This window comes from Gallinula chloropus (assembly GCF_964237585.1).
Source record: "Gallinula chloropus genome assembly, chromosome: 13".
NCBI lineage: Eukaryota > Metazoa > Chordata > Aves > Gruiformes > Rallidae > Gallinula > Gallinula chloropus.
Window position 1 is genome coordinate 7,301,164 of NC_140098.1, and position 16,933 is coordinate 7,318,096.

Genomic DNA, 16,933 nt, shown 5'->3' on the forward strand with positions numbered 1-16,933 from the left:
TATGCCTCTCAAAACTAATGTCTTGAACAAAAGAAGCTGGTATAGAAGCCCAATCATGAAGACATATAGCCTAAACAAGTCTTCCTATATCAATTGGAAATTTACTTAATCACAATAAAAGACACAGTAAAAGTAAGATTTGTGGGGTGGGGGCTGGTTCAATGCGTGTACATTTTAAAAATAACTCTCTACCTTAAAACGAAGAAATGTATTTGAATTAACTAACTCTGTTTCCAACTCTTAACACAAACTTTGTTTTCCATCTCATGCTGGGTGAGTTCTGGTGCTTAGAATTCAGGGTTTTGCAATCAGGAAAGTGACTAGTCAGAAACATCCATAATTTTCTTCAGATAATTATCCATTATATAGAATTCTAGCTATGTAGCCTTTTCAATCAAAGCCATACTTTTTATTGAGAAATAATAAACAAAAGTATCTTGTATGCTGTAGTTACAGTTGAGGAAGTTTCATTTTTCTTCCTGAAAAATCATTTTCCTATTTCATAAAGCACAGTATTTTCTTTTGCCTTTACAATCCCAAACTCACAATACCTGATCCAATCCCAGCTTAGTTAAGTAGATGGCACTTTTCTGACAGGCTCTATCTTCACAGACTGGTAATAAATGTTCACTTTGTCCGTCCCCATCTGCAAGACAAAAAACACCCCCAAAACCTGTCAGCTTCGTGTTCACAAAATCAGAAACCCTGCTTGCAAGAGACAATCAGCTGCGAAGAATTTATTATTTTTTTAAATGTGAAAAATTACATAAGAAAAATTAGACCTTTATAAAATCCTTAACCTAATCAGCTAATTTGGGTCTTTTGTTTGAAGATTTTCTTTGTTGATGCATTTTCATCTTTATTCATGATACAGAGAAAGATTAAAATTTTGTTTCTGATGATAATAGGATATATTTAGAAAAGTGCTTAGTATTTACTAAATCCCCATGTTTAGTTAGAAAGAAAATGACCTTTGTATAAATCTACCATCACAAATCTAGCATACAAACTTTTTAAATTTTCTAAACTAGTTTTAAATCTCCTGTGCTGTCAGCAAGACTTTAAGAGAGTCATGGATTCATATATTATAACATGTTAACCTATATTAAAAGATAAAATCAACACTAACACAATGACTAATAAATACCAAGATTTATGGAATTAGGCAAATCTGAGTACTTTACAGGTTTTCCAAAGTGTTCTCCAAAGCCTTTAATCCATGTATCTCCAAAACCTTTAGTGGAACCTCTTCACATTGAAACAAGCAATGCCTATTTGCATGTAGAGTACAGATACAGAGCATATAATGGGGAGAGAAATAATAATTAACACCCCCCTGAATAAATCCACGTACAGCTCGTCATCTACTCCAGGAGAAACCTTATCTTCACATTTTGACCTTGGGCCTTGTCTAGCACATTCAGAAATAGGCTGCCCTCCTTCTAAGAGACAGACCTCCAAAAATTATCAAGTATGGGCTGAGAAGGAAGAACAGAGAAACAGCTGAATGTAAGCTGACAAGAAGCAGCAACTAGAATTGCTGCATTACTGGCTGCTGCTGCAAGTCCTGGTTAGAACCAAGTTGACTTGCTAGCAAGAGGGATGGTATGCCCAGCCCAGGAAAATTTCAGGGAATTTGCTTGTCCAGGCTACAAAATCAAAGCTCATACCATAAAGCAAAAGTAATTTATCTTTCATGCATACAGTCCTGAGGAGCTTGCTATTAATATTTTAAGTGGATTTTGTGAAGCTGCTTGATGAAGTCTCCTTCGTTAATACAGAAAAACTAGATCATCTGCTGAAGTTCATTTCCTAGTACACTACTGACTACAGCCTAAATGTTCCATCAGACTTTGCCCATACTATAAGCAATGCTTTCTCAGCCTGCCAAATTATATTTCTATGAAGCTGAACCTCCTTTTAGTGAGTGCATGTATATATAGCTATGTATAGTTAAGTTTTCTAGGTCCTTCCATTATTACATAAGGAAGTCAGGAGATGGAAAGTAGGATAAGAATGGGGAGGAGGAGTGGCGAAAGTATCAGTCAAGTATCAGTCTTCCCCAAATATCTCCAAGTGATAAAGCTTAACAGCCACCTTTAGTGACTTCCAACATCCCATCTGCCTTGCGAATTGTTTCACCACCACTAAACCATCACAAATTATTGCACCAGCTATTGGTGCACAATTTGGTGGTAGAAATCCAGTAGGTTACACAGAAAGAGCCCGGGAATGAAATTACCACTGAATAGAGAATCAACACAGGAACTACTGAATGTGACCAGTCTAAAATCAGCACCAACTTTTGAAGCAGCTTGTTTTCCTTCTGTATCATCCACAAACAACAATTAAAACACGTTACTCACTAGTTTTTGCTTAAATTTACTAGATTTATATACTGTTTAGACAGCAGGCTTTTTCTGAACTTAAAAGAGGAAAAACTGTTTAATTTGCAAATTATAAAGTATGGAAATATTGAAGGCTTTGCTAGAACAGAATTAAGTTGCAGAGATGTAGGTGTTTGAGAAATGCAAAGTTTAAATTAAGCCCTAATCTTCTAATCACATTCTACAGAAGTTTCTGTCAAAAGTAATATTAAAAGATTTTCAATACCACATGAGAAAGAAGAACCTTCAAATACCAACTCTTTTCTTTCTCTGTGCCAGTTAGAAAGGACACAAGGACGTCCTCATTTTAAATTATGCTACAGAGCAGAGAATGTAAATGTTTGATTCTACTGAAATTGCAAGCATTGATCTTGGTATGCTGATAACTCAGTTTGATAGTCCTGGTAATTAATGTTCAGTAAGACTGCAGCATATTGACAAGAACAACCTACGAGCTTTGAAGAGCAATGAAACTATAGGGCAATAATAAGGATGGAACTTTCATGTAACTAGATACAAAGGCACCACCTTTCACATGCAAGTAAGTGTTCTAGATAAATTACAAGTTTAAGACTTAGATTTGATCAAAATAATGCAGTACAAGCAAAGAATGAATAGAAGGTAAACATAACTGTCCCTGCAAATAAAAGTAATGATACGTAGTGCGTATTAGAAGGATGCAGTTCCTCCAATTCCTTTGACAAGAACATACAGGTTCATTACATAACTTTTATTATAGGCTCATATTTTCAGTTGCAATTCTTCTTCAATTCTGTATAACATATATATCCAATAGTGCAAAAATAAATTTCTAAGATAAGAGAAAAATCTGTTGGAAATCTATAGCATAGTTTAAAAAAAGTTAATTCTAAAAATCTGTCAAGAAAAATCCTAAAAATCTGAGGACCAAACTCACACAGCTCTCAAATTATTGCTGTATCTGCCTTCCAAAGGTTTTTCAGATAGAGATATCCATCTTATCAAGGCTGGACTGTTGTGGGATGTGTGTATGCGTGTGTTTGTTTTTTATAGGCTGCCTAGCTGAACATAGAGGTAACAAAGGAATGAGTCCATTAAATCAGTATAACTACATTTGTCTTAAGTACAGATGAGAAAAAGTACCAGCTTCAAAGGCAGGTATTAAGAAAGCAGCATCTAAATAACAGCACCTCTGCTAAAAATTTGTGTGGCACCTAAGCATAGTTTTTCATGATTTTTATGTTCACCTAAAATAGCTAAATATTTCATCTCGCTTTTGACGTGGTACCAAATTTACAGAGAAATTACTTCCTGACATTTACCTGTCATACTGGATGATTAACATACAGCTGCAAGTATTTTTACTTATTATGTGCTCAACACATAGAAGATGATTATTTTTGAAAATTAGGTATTTGTTTAGACATAATTAAAAATGAATATGCTGTGAATGAGAACTGTGCCCATCGTTGCTAACACAAAGGCCAAGAAGAACAGAGCAAGAGAAAGCTAGAACAATTAAAGCATCTAACTTTCCAACATAACAGACATTTTATAAGTCTGCCTCACTGAAAAACTTCGTAACAGTATTTTTCATCCAAGAGAATGGGTAAGGTATGTATCTGTTCTGTAGAGCAGGCAAAGGAAATTTTAAACTTAAAAGGCATTGACTGAAGACAGTGAGACTGTAGCTGGAAACAGGGCATCAATGAAACAAGTATCCTCTGAATTGTAGCAGAGTAGTTTAAGAAAACCCACAATTAGTTAAATACTCTATTATTGAGAAGCAGCAATCAAAAGAAGAAAAGCCCAATGTTCTTCATCTCTATCACACTAATACATTTAAGTGGTCCTCTAGTTTTTATTTTTAATGCACATCTTATGATATACAGAACTATCTTGTACTGTTGAGTTTATTTGATCAAAAGCAATTTCCTAAAGAAAAATCAGAGATCATAAAAAATCGTAACACATTTTATAAATAAACTGCAGCAGTTACTGCTTATGACAAAAATAAACCAGAATAATGACACCCCCATGAGCATTGGCTAAAATTGTAGAATAATTTAATTAAATGCTAATCTTCCATCAATCTTTGTACAGAAATCCCAGGAAAAAAAAACCCTCCCCCAAAACCAGCCCTAAGCACAAAGCTAAGGCTGAATCTGTTTCACTATCCATTGCCATTTTAAATTGTCCTCACCTGTAATAAGTAGAAAGTGGAAAAGGCTAGAAACAGTCCCACGTACTCATCAGCTGCAAACCTGCACTTACGTCAAAAGATGTCAAGACAAAATTAGCAGTCTTATGCCACCCAGGAATCACATGAGAATCCTTACAACTGCCTGTTCCCTGTACTTTGCAGGGAAGCCATGGACACAATGCCTTCTTTCCAACATTTTGCCCATGTCTGTGAAGCCCTAGCAATCCAACCCAGAAGAGAAGCAACCCAAAAGACACCGATGGTGCAGATCTCTGGGAGCACACAACAGGAGAGACTCTATGAGAAAAATTACTTGCAGCTGAAGCTTTAACATTGATCATGAATGTTCACACTTGCATAAACCATCAAATCTATTCAATCTATTCTAAAAGTAAATTTGAGTGGGAGTAAGCAGGAAAAGCCTTCTAAATCAAATTAAGGACAACATAACATCATTAAGAAGTGTTATATGTTCAGATTGGAATGCTAATGTACTGTAGCGTAAGCACAGGTTTGAAAACACACAAACACCAAATGGTATCTCAGTGTCAGGCAGAGAGATTCATTGACCCAGCATCTCACTGCACTGCACATCTACAGGTCAATGTGCTGCCTGCTACCTCATAATGGTAACACTGGAGTTTGTGTAGTTTCATAAATTGCTGTAGCACGTCTGCTAGGTCGTAGCCCTTTCAGTCTGAACCAGCTGGGTTATCTCATTGATGTGAGATGTGATGGAGGGTAAAAAGCAAATCTGTCAATTCTGTCTGATAACTCACCACTTACATCTAGCTATAATTAAAGAGAAAGTAACTAGGCTGAATAGGCAAATAGACAGCAAAGCCCATAACAGAGGCAAGACAGAAAATAATGCTCCATTACCAAATTCATTTTTTTAAACAAAATATTGCAAGTTAATTAGGAACTTCAAGAAAAAAAAGTTACATACATAGTGAACTCCTTTGCAAGTCAGGATGTATCAGACATATGCTTTTAAAGCAAACATTCATATAAAATACTTAGTATGAGTAAACATAGGCAAGAAATACTCAGTCCAAATATTCAAATTCCTTTAATAAATAGAAAAAGGTTTTAGAACGTGTTATTTTGCAACCAAGTTTAAAGGTTATAAGATTCATTGGACATACTGGTGCAGTGTACTTTCCAACATGGGCACTGAAAGAAAAACAGTATGTGGGAAAATGAGAAGTGCCACAATCACTCAATTCAAAACTGTTTTGTAATACAGCAGCACAAAGTTGTAGTTATGAAGAGCAAAACAGCTTTAGGTGGGTGTATGATCCAAATCTTTTAACTTTAAACAGCTAAATAATTCTGCTGCAGTGTAATCTTACTTCTGCTCCTTTCAAAACAAAAACTGAATCATCATCCTTTTTTTTAAATGACACACTGATTGTTGTAACTTTTAACAGTTGAATTAAATAAAAAGAAATTGCTTTTTTGCATATAAAAATAAACTAACTGTGCAGGCTAAGACAGTGAGAACACTCTAGCTTTCCTAATTCTGAATGTGATGCTACATGAAAGCAAGACACTTCCTGTCCCACAAAGTCCTCATGCCTTGAGAACCTCTAGTGCTCACTTGAGAACACACATTCCGAACTACCAGTGGTCCTGATCTGATTACAGGCCTCTTGTCATTGCAGTTTCACCAGTATCCTTTCAAAAGGTTAGGGAAAACATGTCCTCAACATAGTGCAATAAAACCCAAAAGTTTTCCTCTGCTGCTGATTTAAAGTCCAAATAAGCATAAGGCATCTTTTGTTTAATACAATACAGCCTAACGAAGCTTTATATGCTTTTTATTTCACCACACTTACAGCTTGCCCACCCTTCTCCCCCATGGCTTTGCACAGTTCTCATTCTCTGCTCATTTAAAGTTCTAAAGAATAGTAAGAAAATAAGGAGGAAAAAGCCCTGTGAAGGTAGCGCTCAAAACAATCCCCTTCTGGGGCAGGCAAGACTACAACCAGTACAGCTGAGTTTGATACTCAAACTAAATAAAGGTTTGCTGGAAAGCTGATTATCTTAAATTTATCTTCTGAAGTAATAAAATGATTAGAATTCTTTTGTCACTTTCTGCCTTAAGGTGTTCAATGAGATGGTCATGATAGAGACAATTATCATAAATTACTAAGGTAATTACGCTTTATTAAAAGAATCAGTGTCAGCTGCTTTTAGACAATGTGAATCACAACTTCAAAAAACAAAGAGCTTGTACAGATGATTCAGTTTTGTGAATATTAAAAGAAACCCTTATAACACTCTCCTTCACACTAAATCACTTCTGACTAAGTCTGTCTATATCCTTCCAAGGAATCCATATTCACACTGCAAGAAAAGCACTCAAACACAGCGTGCCAGCAAGCTGCACAGAGACTTCCAGGCTGCATCTGATCCAAGATGACAGAGTGGTCTTCTATCTACCTGGAAAATCTCCATCAAATGTACTAACTGGAATCCAAGTGGAAAATGGAAATAGGATTAAATACAAAATGAGAACTGCCCTGCACACTAAGCAAGAAGTAGCACTCAAACTCCTGTTGTAGCTGAAGCTGAAAACTACGAGTTCCCACTATCTCCTATTGTTAAACCAGAAACTAGAATGCCTGAGTGCAGTTTGGGATTATCTGATGTTACACACATGGAAACTCATGGCATCAAACCTTCGTAACACTAACTAAAGAAAGGCACTTGTGCAACTAAAAGTTGTGTCAAAAGTTGTTCTATTATGCCCTATTGTCAGGTCCACACTGTGACTGCAAAAATAAATGAAGTTACTCAGGCAGTCAGATGGAGCACAGCCTGTAGAGCAATGTGATCTGCTTACACCCAACATGAATTTACACTGCTTTATTTAATGGAACTGCGAAGGAGCAACGCTTAGAGCGATGGCCTTCAATCTCAACACAGGATCTTTTTCTAGAAAGAACTTTCAAAAGTGATACAAACTTTTAAAGTAGGGCTAATATTAAAATGAAAAATGACCACCCGACAGCACTGCTGTTACCAATTAAGGCAGATTTAGCCTCTGAATACACTGTCATGGACTCAACTCTCAAGTGGCAATTACCTTGGCATGTCACGACGCACTGCTGTTGCAGATGAACTGAAGAGCATCTAAACAACTAGAACAACTTCTTCCTTATTAAGAATCACTCAGAAGTCTTTATTACCATCAGGTTTTATATCTTTGTAGTCAAACTGATGACAGTAAGAACAGTTTTCCTCATATGCAGATAAGCAGATGTATGGGCTTCCTGTATCTTCGGTTCTTTCACTGACTGCAGCAGCACTAGTGCATTTTCACCATACAGTGCTCCAAAGACAATAGCTTTATAAAGGGACTATTTACTGAAATGCACCATTAAAATTTTCCTTTGATAGGCAGCTACTACATCTGAGGATGCAATGTTCTGAAGAGAAGGAAAAACATGAATACTGATGCTAAAATGACAGTGATACACAAAACTAAAAGCTACAAAATTGAAATGCAACCACAGTGCATTTACGACCTCATCAGTTGCAGTATAATCAAAGCCCATTTTAAACAAAGAAAGCCAAAACCAAATCTTTTACCAACACACGTTTTGCACATTGCACTGAATGGCTTTAAAAACCCTAACGATTAGGCATTTTGTTATCCTTTTTAAACATAATTAACTTGCAGTAATGAGCTATCATTTCTTATGAGAAAAACGGTAATTTATAACAAGTCATAAAAGTATTTAACGGTGGATATGTGGTGGATAACTGCATTTTAAACATGAGAAAAAAAAATTGAGCTCAGCTCCCTAAAAGACTTGGCTACAACTTCAACAATCCCACTCCATACTTTGTCAGAAAGTAAGCAACTCGGCATGGTAAGAGTAAACACAGACTTCATAAATTAGGGAAGACCATACAAATAAAGACTCAGTATCAGAAATCAAATGATGAATAAAAAGTAAAGAATTGAGGTAGAGTTGGCTAAATGCTACCTTGAGAAATTTAGTATGTTGAATTTACTTGTGAGGACATAATCAGAAGTATGAACTAGTTTCATTTCAAAAAAGCTATTTTTTATTTTCTTTACATACAAATTTGCAACAAATTTATTTTCTTTTCAACACATTTGCCTAAACTAAGCAAAATCAGCGTCAGATTAACCAAAATTTGACATCCTTCAATCAGATATCTCAAAGGATGTTTTATCTATCCCCACTAAACGGAGCCAATCCTAGTTAAAGAACAGTTATATTATTAATTTCTTATAAAAATGATTTAATGTAGTGTACAATGAGCACAATTTTCTATGTAACTGCTTCTGGGTCACTACTTTAGATATTTCATATATCTTCAATGGAGGGAGAAAATAGCAGGTTTGTGTCTCCAAAATATAGGTCATATTCATCTCATTGCTAAAAGAAAAATCAGTAATTTTCAATGTCCCACTGAATTCCTAAATTTCTTTAACAAATACAAGATTTTCCATTAACTGATAATTGATAACACACTTCATAATTGCAATTATTTATCAGAATTCTAGCCAGCATCTATGATTTCCTCTAAAGACAGTACAAGCAGATCTTATAAAAAGCCTCTGCTAGCACACAGATAACAACGACGAAGGATTAATCATTTTTGCTATAGCAACCACTGCACTGCAATTACCATAGTGACATGAGAAGAATAGAAAAAGTAATAATGAAGAGCTCTTATTTGTTTGGAGCAATGTGTCAGCCAAGTAAGTGCAGAATTCTCTGGTGCCTAGCTCTGTTCACCTTAATCAATTGAAATGCCATTTGTAATAAATATGTCACAAAGCTTTTCTGATTTATTTTTAAAAGGGCAATGCAGATTTGTCAGTTGTTCACTGTCCTTTGGTCAGGGCAATGTACAAATCATCGCTGTCATGTAACAGAGGGGAGTGCTACGTATTTTTGAGGTTCCAATTTAGACATTAAGTCTAAGGTCTACTACACTACAGTAAGTGTATAATATATATGTATACACACACCTGCTTTTGCATATTTCCCATTAAAATATAAGCACACATGTACATCTAGAAATGCAGTAGACCTTAGAGATACATACAGAGAGATGTATGCAAACACACATTTGCATATCTTTCATGGAAAAATGTATCTTTATTACTTGAGTACTTCAGGAACACTTGGTGCTGAGTGCACTAACATCTGTGATGGCTTCTCATGAGTCACTTAATTGTTGACTTTTCCAGCTCCACTTCTGTAAATTTCTAAGTGATAGCTGTTGCTCAACCTGCTTAGTTTAAGAAAAGTATCTTTACTCAAAATCAGTTGCCTTTGGAGCTTTTCAGTCTTACTCAAAGCTCTCCCCTTTATCAAAAGGCAGGTAAATACTTTTGGCTGGAAAGGGCACTTCAAATAAAACTTTTGGAAGCAGGATATAGTGTTAGACAAAACACTAAGATGTAGGCATGATCAATATATCAGAATCTTAGACTGCAGAAATGCAACAGTGTGCAGATAGAAAGGTGGGGGTAAATAAGAAGGTGGCAACACACGACGTACTCCCAAGCTCATGTCTGGAGCTGACATCATTTCAGAGTAACACACACAAGGATAAATAAATGAAAAGTGGCTGAGAGTGAAAGTAGAGAGAAACACAGAATTCTTTGAGACCTTCAGTGAATGGCAAGGCTGGCACACCACTGTGAGGTACAGAAAATGTCAAGAAAGGGGAAGAAGAGAGAGGCAGGCAACACAGAATAAGAACATACCAGGCTTGGTATGTATATTGAACATGTTTTCAGTCGTGGCAGCGCTATCCCTGTGCCAGCAGTGAAGATCCTGGCAGCACACAGAGTCGAGTGAGCTCGTTAGGTTATGTACCACACAGCTTGGCAGAAGGGACTGCAATCTTCCAATGCACTGCATTTCACATTTTGCTTGTGCTGTTTTGATTTGTGCGATGAAATTCCTTTCAGGCCCCACTGCAAATTACTATTTCAAACTGCAAACCATCACACCTTAACTTCCTTTGACTTATGACAATCATTATTTCATCATCTTTGAAACAAGGAAAACTGAAAGGAGATATTCAAGTCTAACAAACCATTTCTAGTAAGGCATTTTCTTGAATATCAGCTCAGTACAAGCACAATCTGTGTGATAAATGCCTACCTTCTGAAGCAGCTAAACATATGCAGACATAGCACAGTGTCTTAATTTAGATATTGATCCAGTTACTCTAGTAAGGTGAGATTTTGCCTCTGTTGTTAGACTGGTGCAGAACAAAACCAATACTAGAATGAAAATGAACATGAGCAAAACTAAACTACAAATATCCTTTGCATTAAGTTTCTTTCCTCCTACCAATTACTAAATAGCCACTAACAGAGAACTATTTAGATGTATGCAGGACTTCTTTGATAGTGGTGGGGTATTAGCTTCCTTCAGACTGCATTTCATAAAGAACATGGAATTTAGATTTGCATCCCTTCATTACTCATACATGTTTTAGTAGGATAATCCCTCCAGTATCTCTAAAACTCCGTTCAATCAGAAAATTAGTTATCATCTTGATTATTTTAAATTAATGGAGGGAGGATGATGAAAAAAAGGATGCACTATTCAATTTCCTACCCACTGCTTCTACAGAAGAAAGATAAAGTCACAATAGCACTCAAATAGTAAATTTGAAATTATGGTTATAAATATTTCTGTAGTTGTCAATAAATTTGTTTCTCTATCAAAATACATACATATATTTCTAGCACCCCTTTCACTCACTTGGGAAAATTAGTGGGCAGAAAGAACATTAAACTATTTCCCATCCTTTATCCTGTAAGAGCCTGTGTGGTCTGGAATAAAGATGAAGATGACAGTGTGTATGTAGTTCTTGAAGAGGAATCAAGACCCTTGTTCCACAAGATTTGTGCTAGGTGTTCTCTCAGAGATGAAATAGCTGAGATCTTTCTGAATAGACAGATCCAAAAAGTCAGCCTCTAAAAAGCTAGCATCTCTTCCCATAGGTGATACTGATGATTCCTTGCCTTGCTCTCTGCTTTGCCACATACACTGTCCTTAGATTTAATGCATGCATTTCTTAAGTCTGTGCATATATTTTCTCCCGTTACATTAGTTCTTACCAGGATTGCTCCGCTGTTGCTTCACACTAGTACACTGCCTGTGAATCTGATGATAATTAGCAGGGTGGGGTATTAAACAGCTGAAGATGGAACTTCAATACAGCAGCCCCGTGCAGCTGCAGCAGCTATGCTGGGCATTGTCTGTGGTAACACTGGCTGCGCAAAGCCACACAGTGTACTGCACTGCTGTATCACTGCCTCTTCCATTTATTCACTTTCAAAATTTTCACTTTTGAACAGTTCTGCTTTGCAGAGATATCCCAGGGTTTATTAAAATTCAATTAATTATGACAAATTTATACAATTATATCATTTGGGGTCATTAGCTACCTAACTTAGAGATGAAATTATTCTATATAAAGATTGGTTTTCACATTGCCATTGTTTAAAACAAAGATTTTTTTAATCTGCTTTTTACTTACTAGCTATTAAGACACATTATTCAAAACACCAGCTTGGAAAATTGTTGCAAAAAACCCCACACATGGAAAATTTTTTTAACTGCAAAACCATAACATTTTATTCTTTCCTCCAGAAACTATATATGCAAATGTTTAGATTTGTAGTTAAACAGGAAAAGATTTCACAACAACTTTAACACAGGTTCTAGAAAACGTGTTAAACACTTCACAGAAGAACGTAGAGCACGGTTAAGGTTCTACCTTACTACAGATCTGTAAACCCTGCTAGATCAGGACGTAACAGTAATTAGCTATCCAGCAGAGGCTACCATTTGACAGCAGTTAAGACAAGCTCAGTCTCACAATTAACAAGCATAGTGTGCAAATATAGTAAATTAGTTCCTTAAGAACTTATTTACATTCAACGATGTCAGCAGAATTGGGCTTGTAGCATTTCCCTTGGGTTACAAAGTTCCTACCTCTGCACAGAAAGAAGGTAGGTTTTGTACTACAAAGCCAACACTCCCTGTTCAGAACACGACATACACATTGATAAGACAAAATTGACTGAAAAAGTACAGTCTAATAGAAAAATATGAGCTTTCACTACCCCTTGCAAAAAATAGATTTACATGTAAATTAAGCTTTTCTACTGTCCAAAAGCCTTCCAGAATTTTCAGTTACAACCAGCAAGATTTTACCATGTTTCATCAATCTTTACTCAAGTCATTTTAATTAATTTACATTTTGGCTTCAGGAGTTCATACAAGTGAAGAATTTATGAACATTTACTCAAATGGTATCTTCTGAACAGGATTGAGGTTAAAACGCATAATCCACGATGAACTTTTATCAGACATGTATTTTGCAAGTTTGGCATTGTAGCATGCCTCAGTGGGACAGCACGTGTCCCTCAGTAGATACACGTGATGCAGAGCGTAATACCCATTCCCAGATATTTCAAGATTTACAGTCAAATAGATATAACACCTTAAAAAAAAAAAAAGGAAAATTAAATTTAGAGTTAAACATTTGTTCTTTGATTCAGAGTAGCTAACCAAAAGATGAAAAAGAAGGAAACACTACGGAGAGTTTAGAAGAATAAAACTTACCAAAATCTGCAAATACCGACTGTCCAACAATTTTCACACCACTAGGCATTTCCTTATTTTTTGGATCTTTAGAGAAGTTCCCATCCTATCAGAGTGGAAAAAGATAATGAAAAAAACGAATTGCAGGCAAAGTGATAAAACTTGCCTCTTGAACCAATGAAAATACACATCAATAAAAAAAGCACTCAAGTTGATAATAAAGACACATCTCAGCTATGGGAAAAAAACCAAACAAACGTACTCTAACAATTGGGACTGAGTTTCTGCACTTCCAATCCCTTATGGAATATTATAGAGATCCACTAATAATAACACTAATTTACAGACAGTACCGTCCATGTATTTTGCTGTTTTATGAGAAAGAGATTGGGTTATTTTAGCAACATAATCTGAATCATAATTAATTGACTTGAATACTAATGTGCATTTATGCATACTGACATGCAGTTTTACAGATATATGCAATATATAAAAGCACACCTGCACACTCATTAAAAATAGCTTCTGATTTTTGTTCTAATTAGGAAATAACTTGATTTTACATTAGATGTGATATACGTCTTGTTTTAATTGTCTGTTATTTAAACCTAGGCCTGCAGAAAACACTATTTTGCTATTTCATCAGAAAGAGATAAGAGGAGTGCTTGTTTATTAGAGAACTGGATCGCAACTGGAACAAAAACATTTCAAACATTAAGTATTTGTAACCAAGTGGGACAGATAACCTAAGGGCAGCTTTTCTAGTGGCTGCAATGAGCTCATCTGAAGTGCTATGCAGGCAGGTGTACACAAAGCCACTGAGAGAAATGGTAGTCCATTGGGGATTACGTAGTTATCCATATCGCTTACTCATGTCACATTCAGTTTGTCTCCTTCAGTGCTGTTGAAGCTGCAACTCAAGGCATTTAGGAGATGGACGTTTGATTATGTATCTTTACCTTAATGTATATTATATACCTTATACACCTTATATACCTTAATGTATATACTCATATTAATGAGTTGGATTATGGGGGAGGGGGAAGACAACTTGGCCTTGTGCTCAGCTGGCCAGAAAAGCATACATCACAGGCAAACATTTCAGAAGCATTTTATGGTGCATCAGTGAAGGGAATTACTTTGCCTAGGTTTGTAGAGCAAGTTAATGGCTTTTAATGTCTTCTATGACACATTTTACTGGTTTGATTGATTGCAAAGAATAGAGTCCATTCTTTCTGAAGATAAGCAAATCTCTGCCTACAAAATACATAATGTAGCATAGTATTTGGAGTGCATAAATTTGGAAAATACAAATTTTGTGCAAAAAGCCCAACGCTTATAGGAGACAGGTCAAATGCCTTGTGTAGTTACTCAATCCCTGAAGAATGGTATTTGTCAAAGTTAAAACTCGTTCATTTTTAAGTCTCTATAAGAGCTATAAATAGATAATTCATGACCTGCTGCTTAAAAAAAAAAGTGTCTAGTACAGCTTTTATTACTTTTTCATAAAAATTAATATTTAGATAATATCTGAGAACTATTACCTTTTTTTTTAAAACATTTTTGGTTCAGACAAGACTACATTCTCGGTTCTACAGTAACTCACTGTGATATGAGGCATACATTTTTAGGTAAATAAAGCCTCAAAACCTCCTTTCTTAGCTAATAAGAAACACATTAGCACTTATAACTGAAGTGCAGACTTTTAACGTTCACACACTAAGATTCTTACCTATATTCCTTTTGGATAACAGATTTAGTATCAAGGATACACTTAGTTTCAAATTGACTAATTTCATTGTTGTTAACAATGAGGTTATTCACTGGTTAGCAATACAAAGGCATTTAATTTATAGAAATAAATAAATCAATCAATCATCACCCATTGACCTATTTTTCCTCAACCCTGAACTGTATTTGTAATATGTGGTCAACAGAGGACTCCAACATTGTAACAGTTAGGAGTGAGATTTTGAACCTCTGTCCCACAAAATCGTAGCTAAGACCTGAAGTCCTCGCTCTAAGGAAGCCTGAACAAACAAAATCTTTGAGACAAGAAGAATAAAAAATCTGATTAGCCTTTCCTTCATAAATCACTGTGCTAAGTGTCAGTAACCTCCTAGAGCAGCTGATGACACGCCAGGAGCCCTGCTAAGGTGTATGAAGGCAGCCTGATTGATTTACTCAGTAGTCATGTTAAAAAAACCTGCAGAGGAACTTCTGCTGATTAAAAGATCTCCCCCAGTGATATTCTGCAGTCTGAATGCAGTAGTGCATTCCTGAAACAAGGCATGACAGATGACTTTTTTTTTTTTTAGCTTGTCTGTTGGGTTTTCTCTTACCTTATTGATCCATGTCTCAAACTGAATGTTCTGTGAATTTGGTGATGTAGTAAGGAACAAATCTGCAAGGAAAACAAGAAATAAATTATTTAACATTAGACTAGGCACATAAATATTAGACCACTCAATAAAAATACATTACCTATACTTTATGTTATAAATTTATTATATTCCAGTGAAGTTTAGATGCATCTGTTAAGACAAAACACTCAAACCTAGAAAACCAGTTTTCATCTCTCAATCTCCTGTATAAATAAATACACTTTCTGCATTCAACTTGCAAATACATTGCTAGCCTCACATGAGCTAGGAAATGCAGGATGTTATACATGCACACTGAATAACGTTTCTTAAAAACAGAGACCTCGAAAGATAAAAAGTATGCAGTTACTTTTTAGTAAGTAGAAAATAAAAGCCTACTAACTATCCTCTTATTTTGAATATGTTAAATAAAGCAACAAATATACTGTCAACAGGAGGAGAAAAGGAGATGGAGAAGTATTTCAGGCTTCCTTTACACTAAAATTCTCTTGCACATCAAAACAGCACAGAAGAGTGCTTCAGAGGATTTATCTGACAACATCTGCTTACAGAGGAGCTTATTCATCACCATTTAGGAAAGCACTCAAATTAGGAAAATGGAAAGAAAAAGATTTATAAAGGCAGTCAAAAAAAAAAACCAAGAGGAGGGAGTAGGAAGAAAAAAAAAGTTATGAAGTCCAGCATTAAGAAATCCAGATTTTAAGAAAACTGCTCTTTTAGATTTAAGCAATTGTTTTCCTTTTCATTGCTCTCCTTTAAAATACCACTATTTGAATTAGTTGACAATGGTTACTTTGTAGGCAGATAAAAAGTTATTAAAAACAGAAAAAAGAATAGAGAACATTAATGCTTTGCCCCGAGGTGGTTCACTAAACAGAGAGATGGACTGCTGTACATGGAATTTCAAATAGCGCAATACAGGTATTTTCCTCCAGGACCAAAAAACCACACAAAAACAAACCAAGCCATAATTCCCCATACCAAACAAACAAAAAATTCCTACACACAAAATCCCCAAAGATCTTATTTACAGGACCCCCCGGCTTGAAAGCTATACCATTTAACTTTATTCCCCTGAATACCCAAAATGGCAATTTCCTTTGGAGCATACACATTAAAAGCATGATAGTGTGCTGCACTGGAATGAATTGCATTGATACTGAAGTGTTTCTTGAAGGCAAGAGAAAGAAGTAATGGAAACAACCTGAAGAGACTATAGGTGTAACTTAGAAAACAGGTATAAACTTTCAAATTTTAACTAAGTGTGCAGAAGGAAGTTTGTACAATATTGTTGATTACTATCAGAAGCCAACAAGAAAATTCTAATACATTTACAAGAAAAAAAACACCCAA

At 35.6% G+C, this 16,933-nt stretch overlaps 1 protein-coding gene across 1 annotated transcript in view; it reads right to left on the reverse strand.

Moving 5' to 3' along the window:
- Nucleotides 1–16,933, reverse strand: part of ITFG1 (integrin alpha FG-GAP repeat containing 1) — a gene marked incomplete at its 5' end in the record, with an annotated part of 78,108 nt that overhangs the window by 37,809 nt on the left and 23,366 nt on the right. Inside the window, 3 exons of the mRNA XM_084270141.1 lie at nucleotides 552–646; nucleotides 13,218–13,302; nucleotides 15,539–15,600. Coding sequence (XP_084126267.1) covers nucleotides 552–646; nucleotides 13,218–13,302; nucleotides 15,539–15,600 — 242 coding nt within the window. The remainder of the gene's footprint in view (nucleotides 1–551; nucleotides 647–13,217; nucleotides 13,303–15,538; nucleotides 15,601–16,933) is intronic.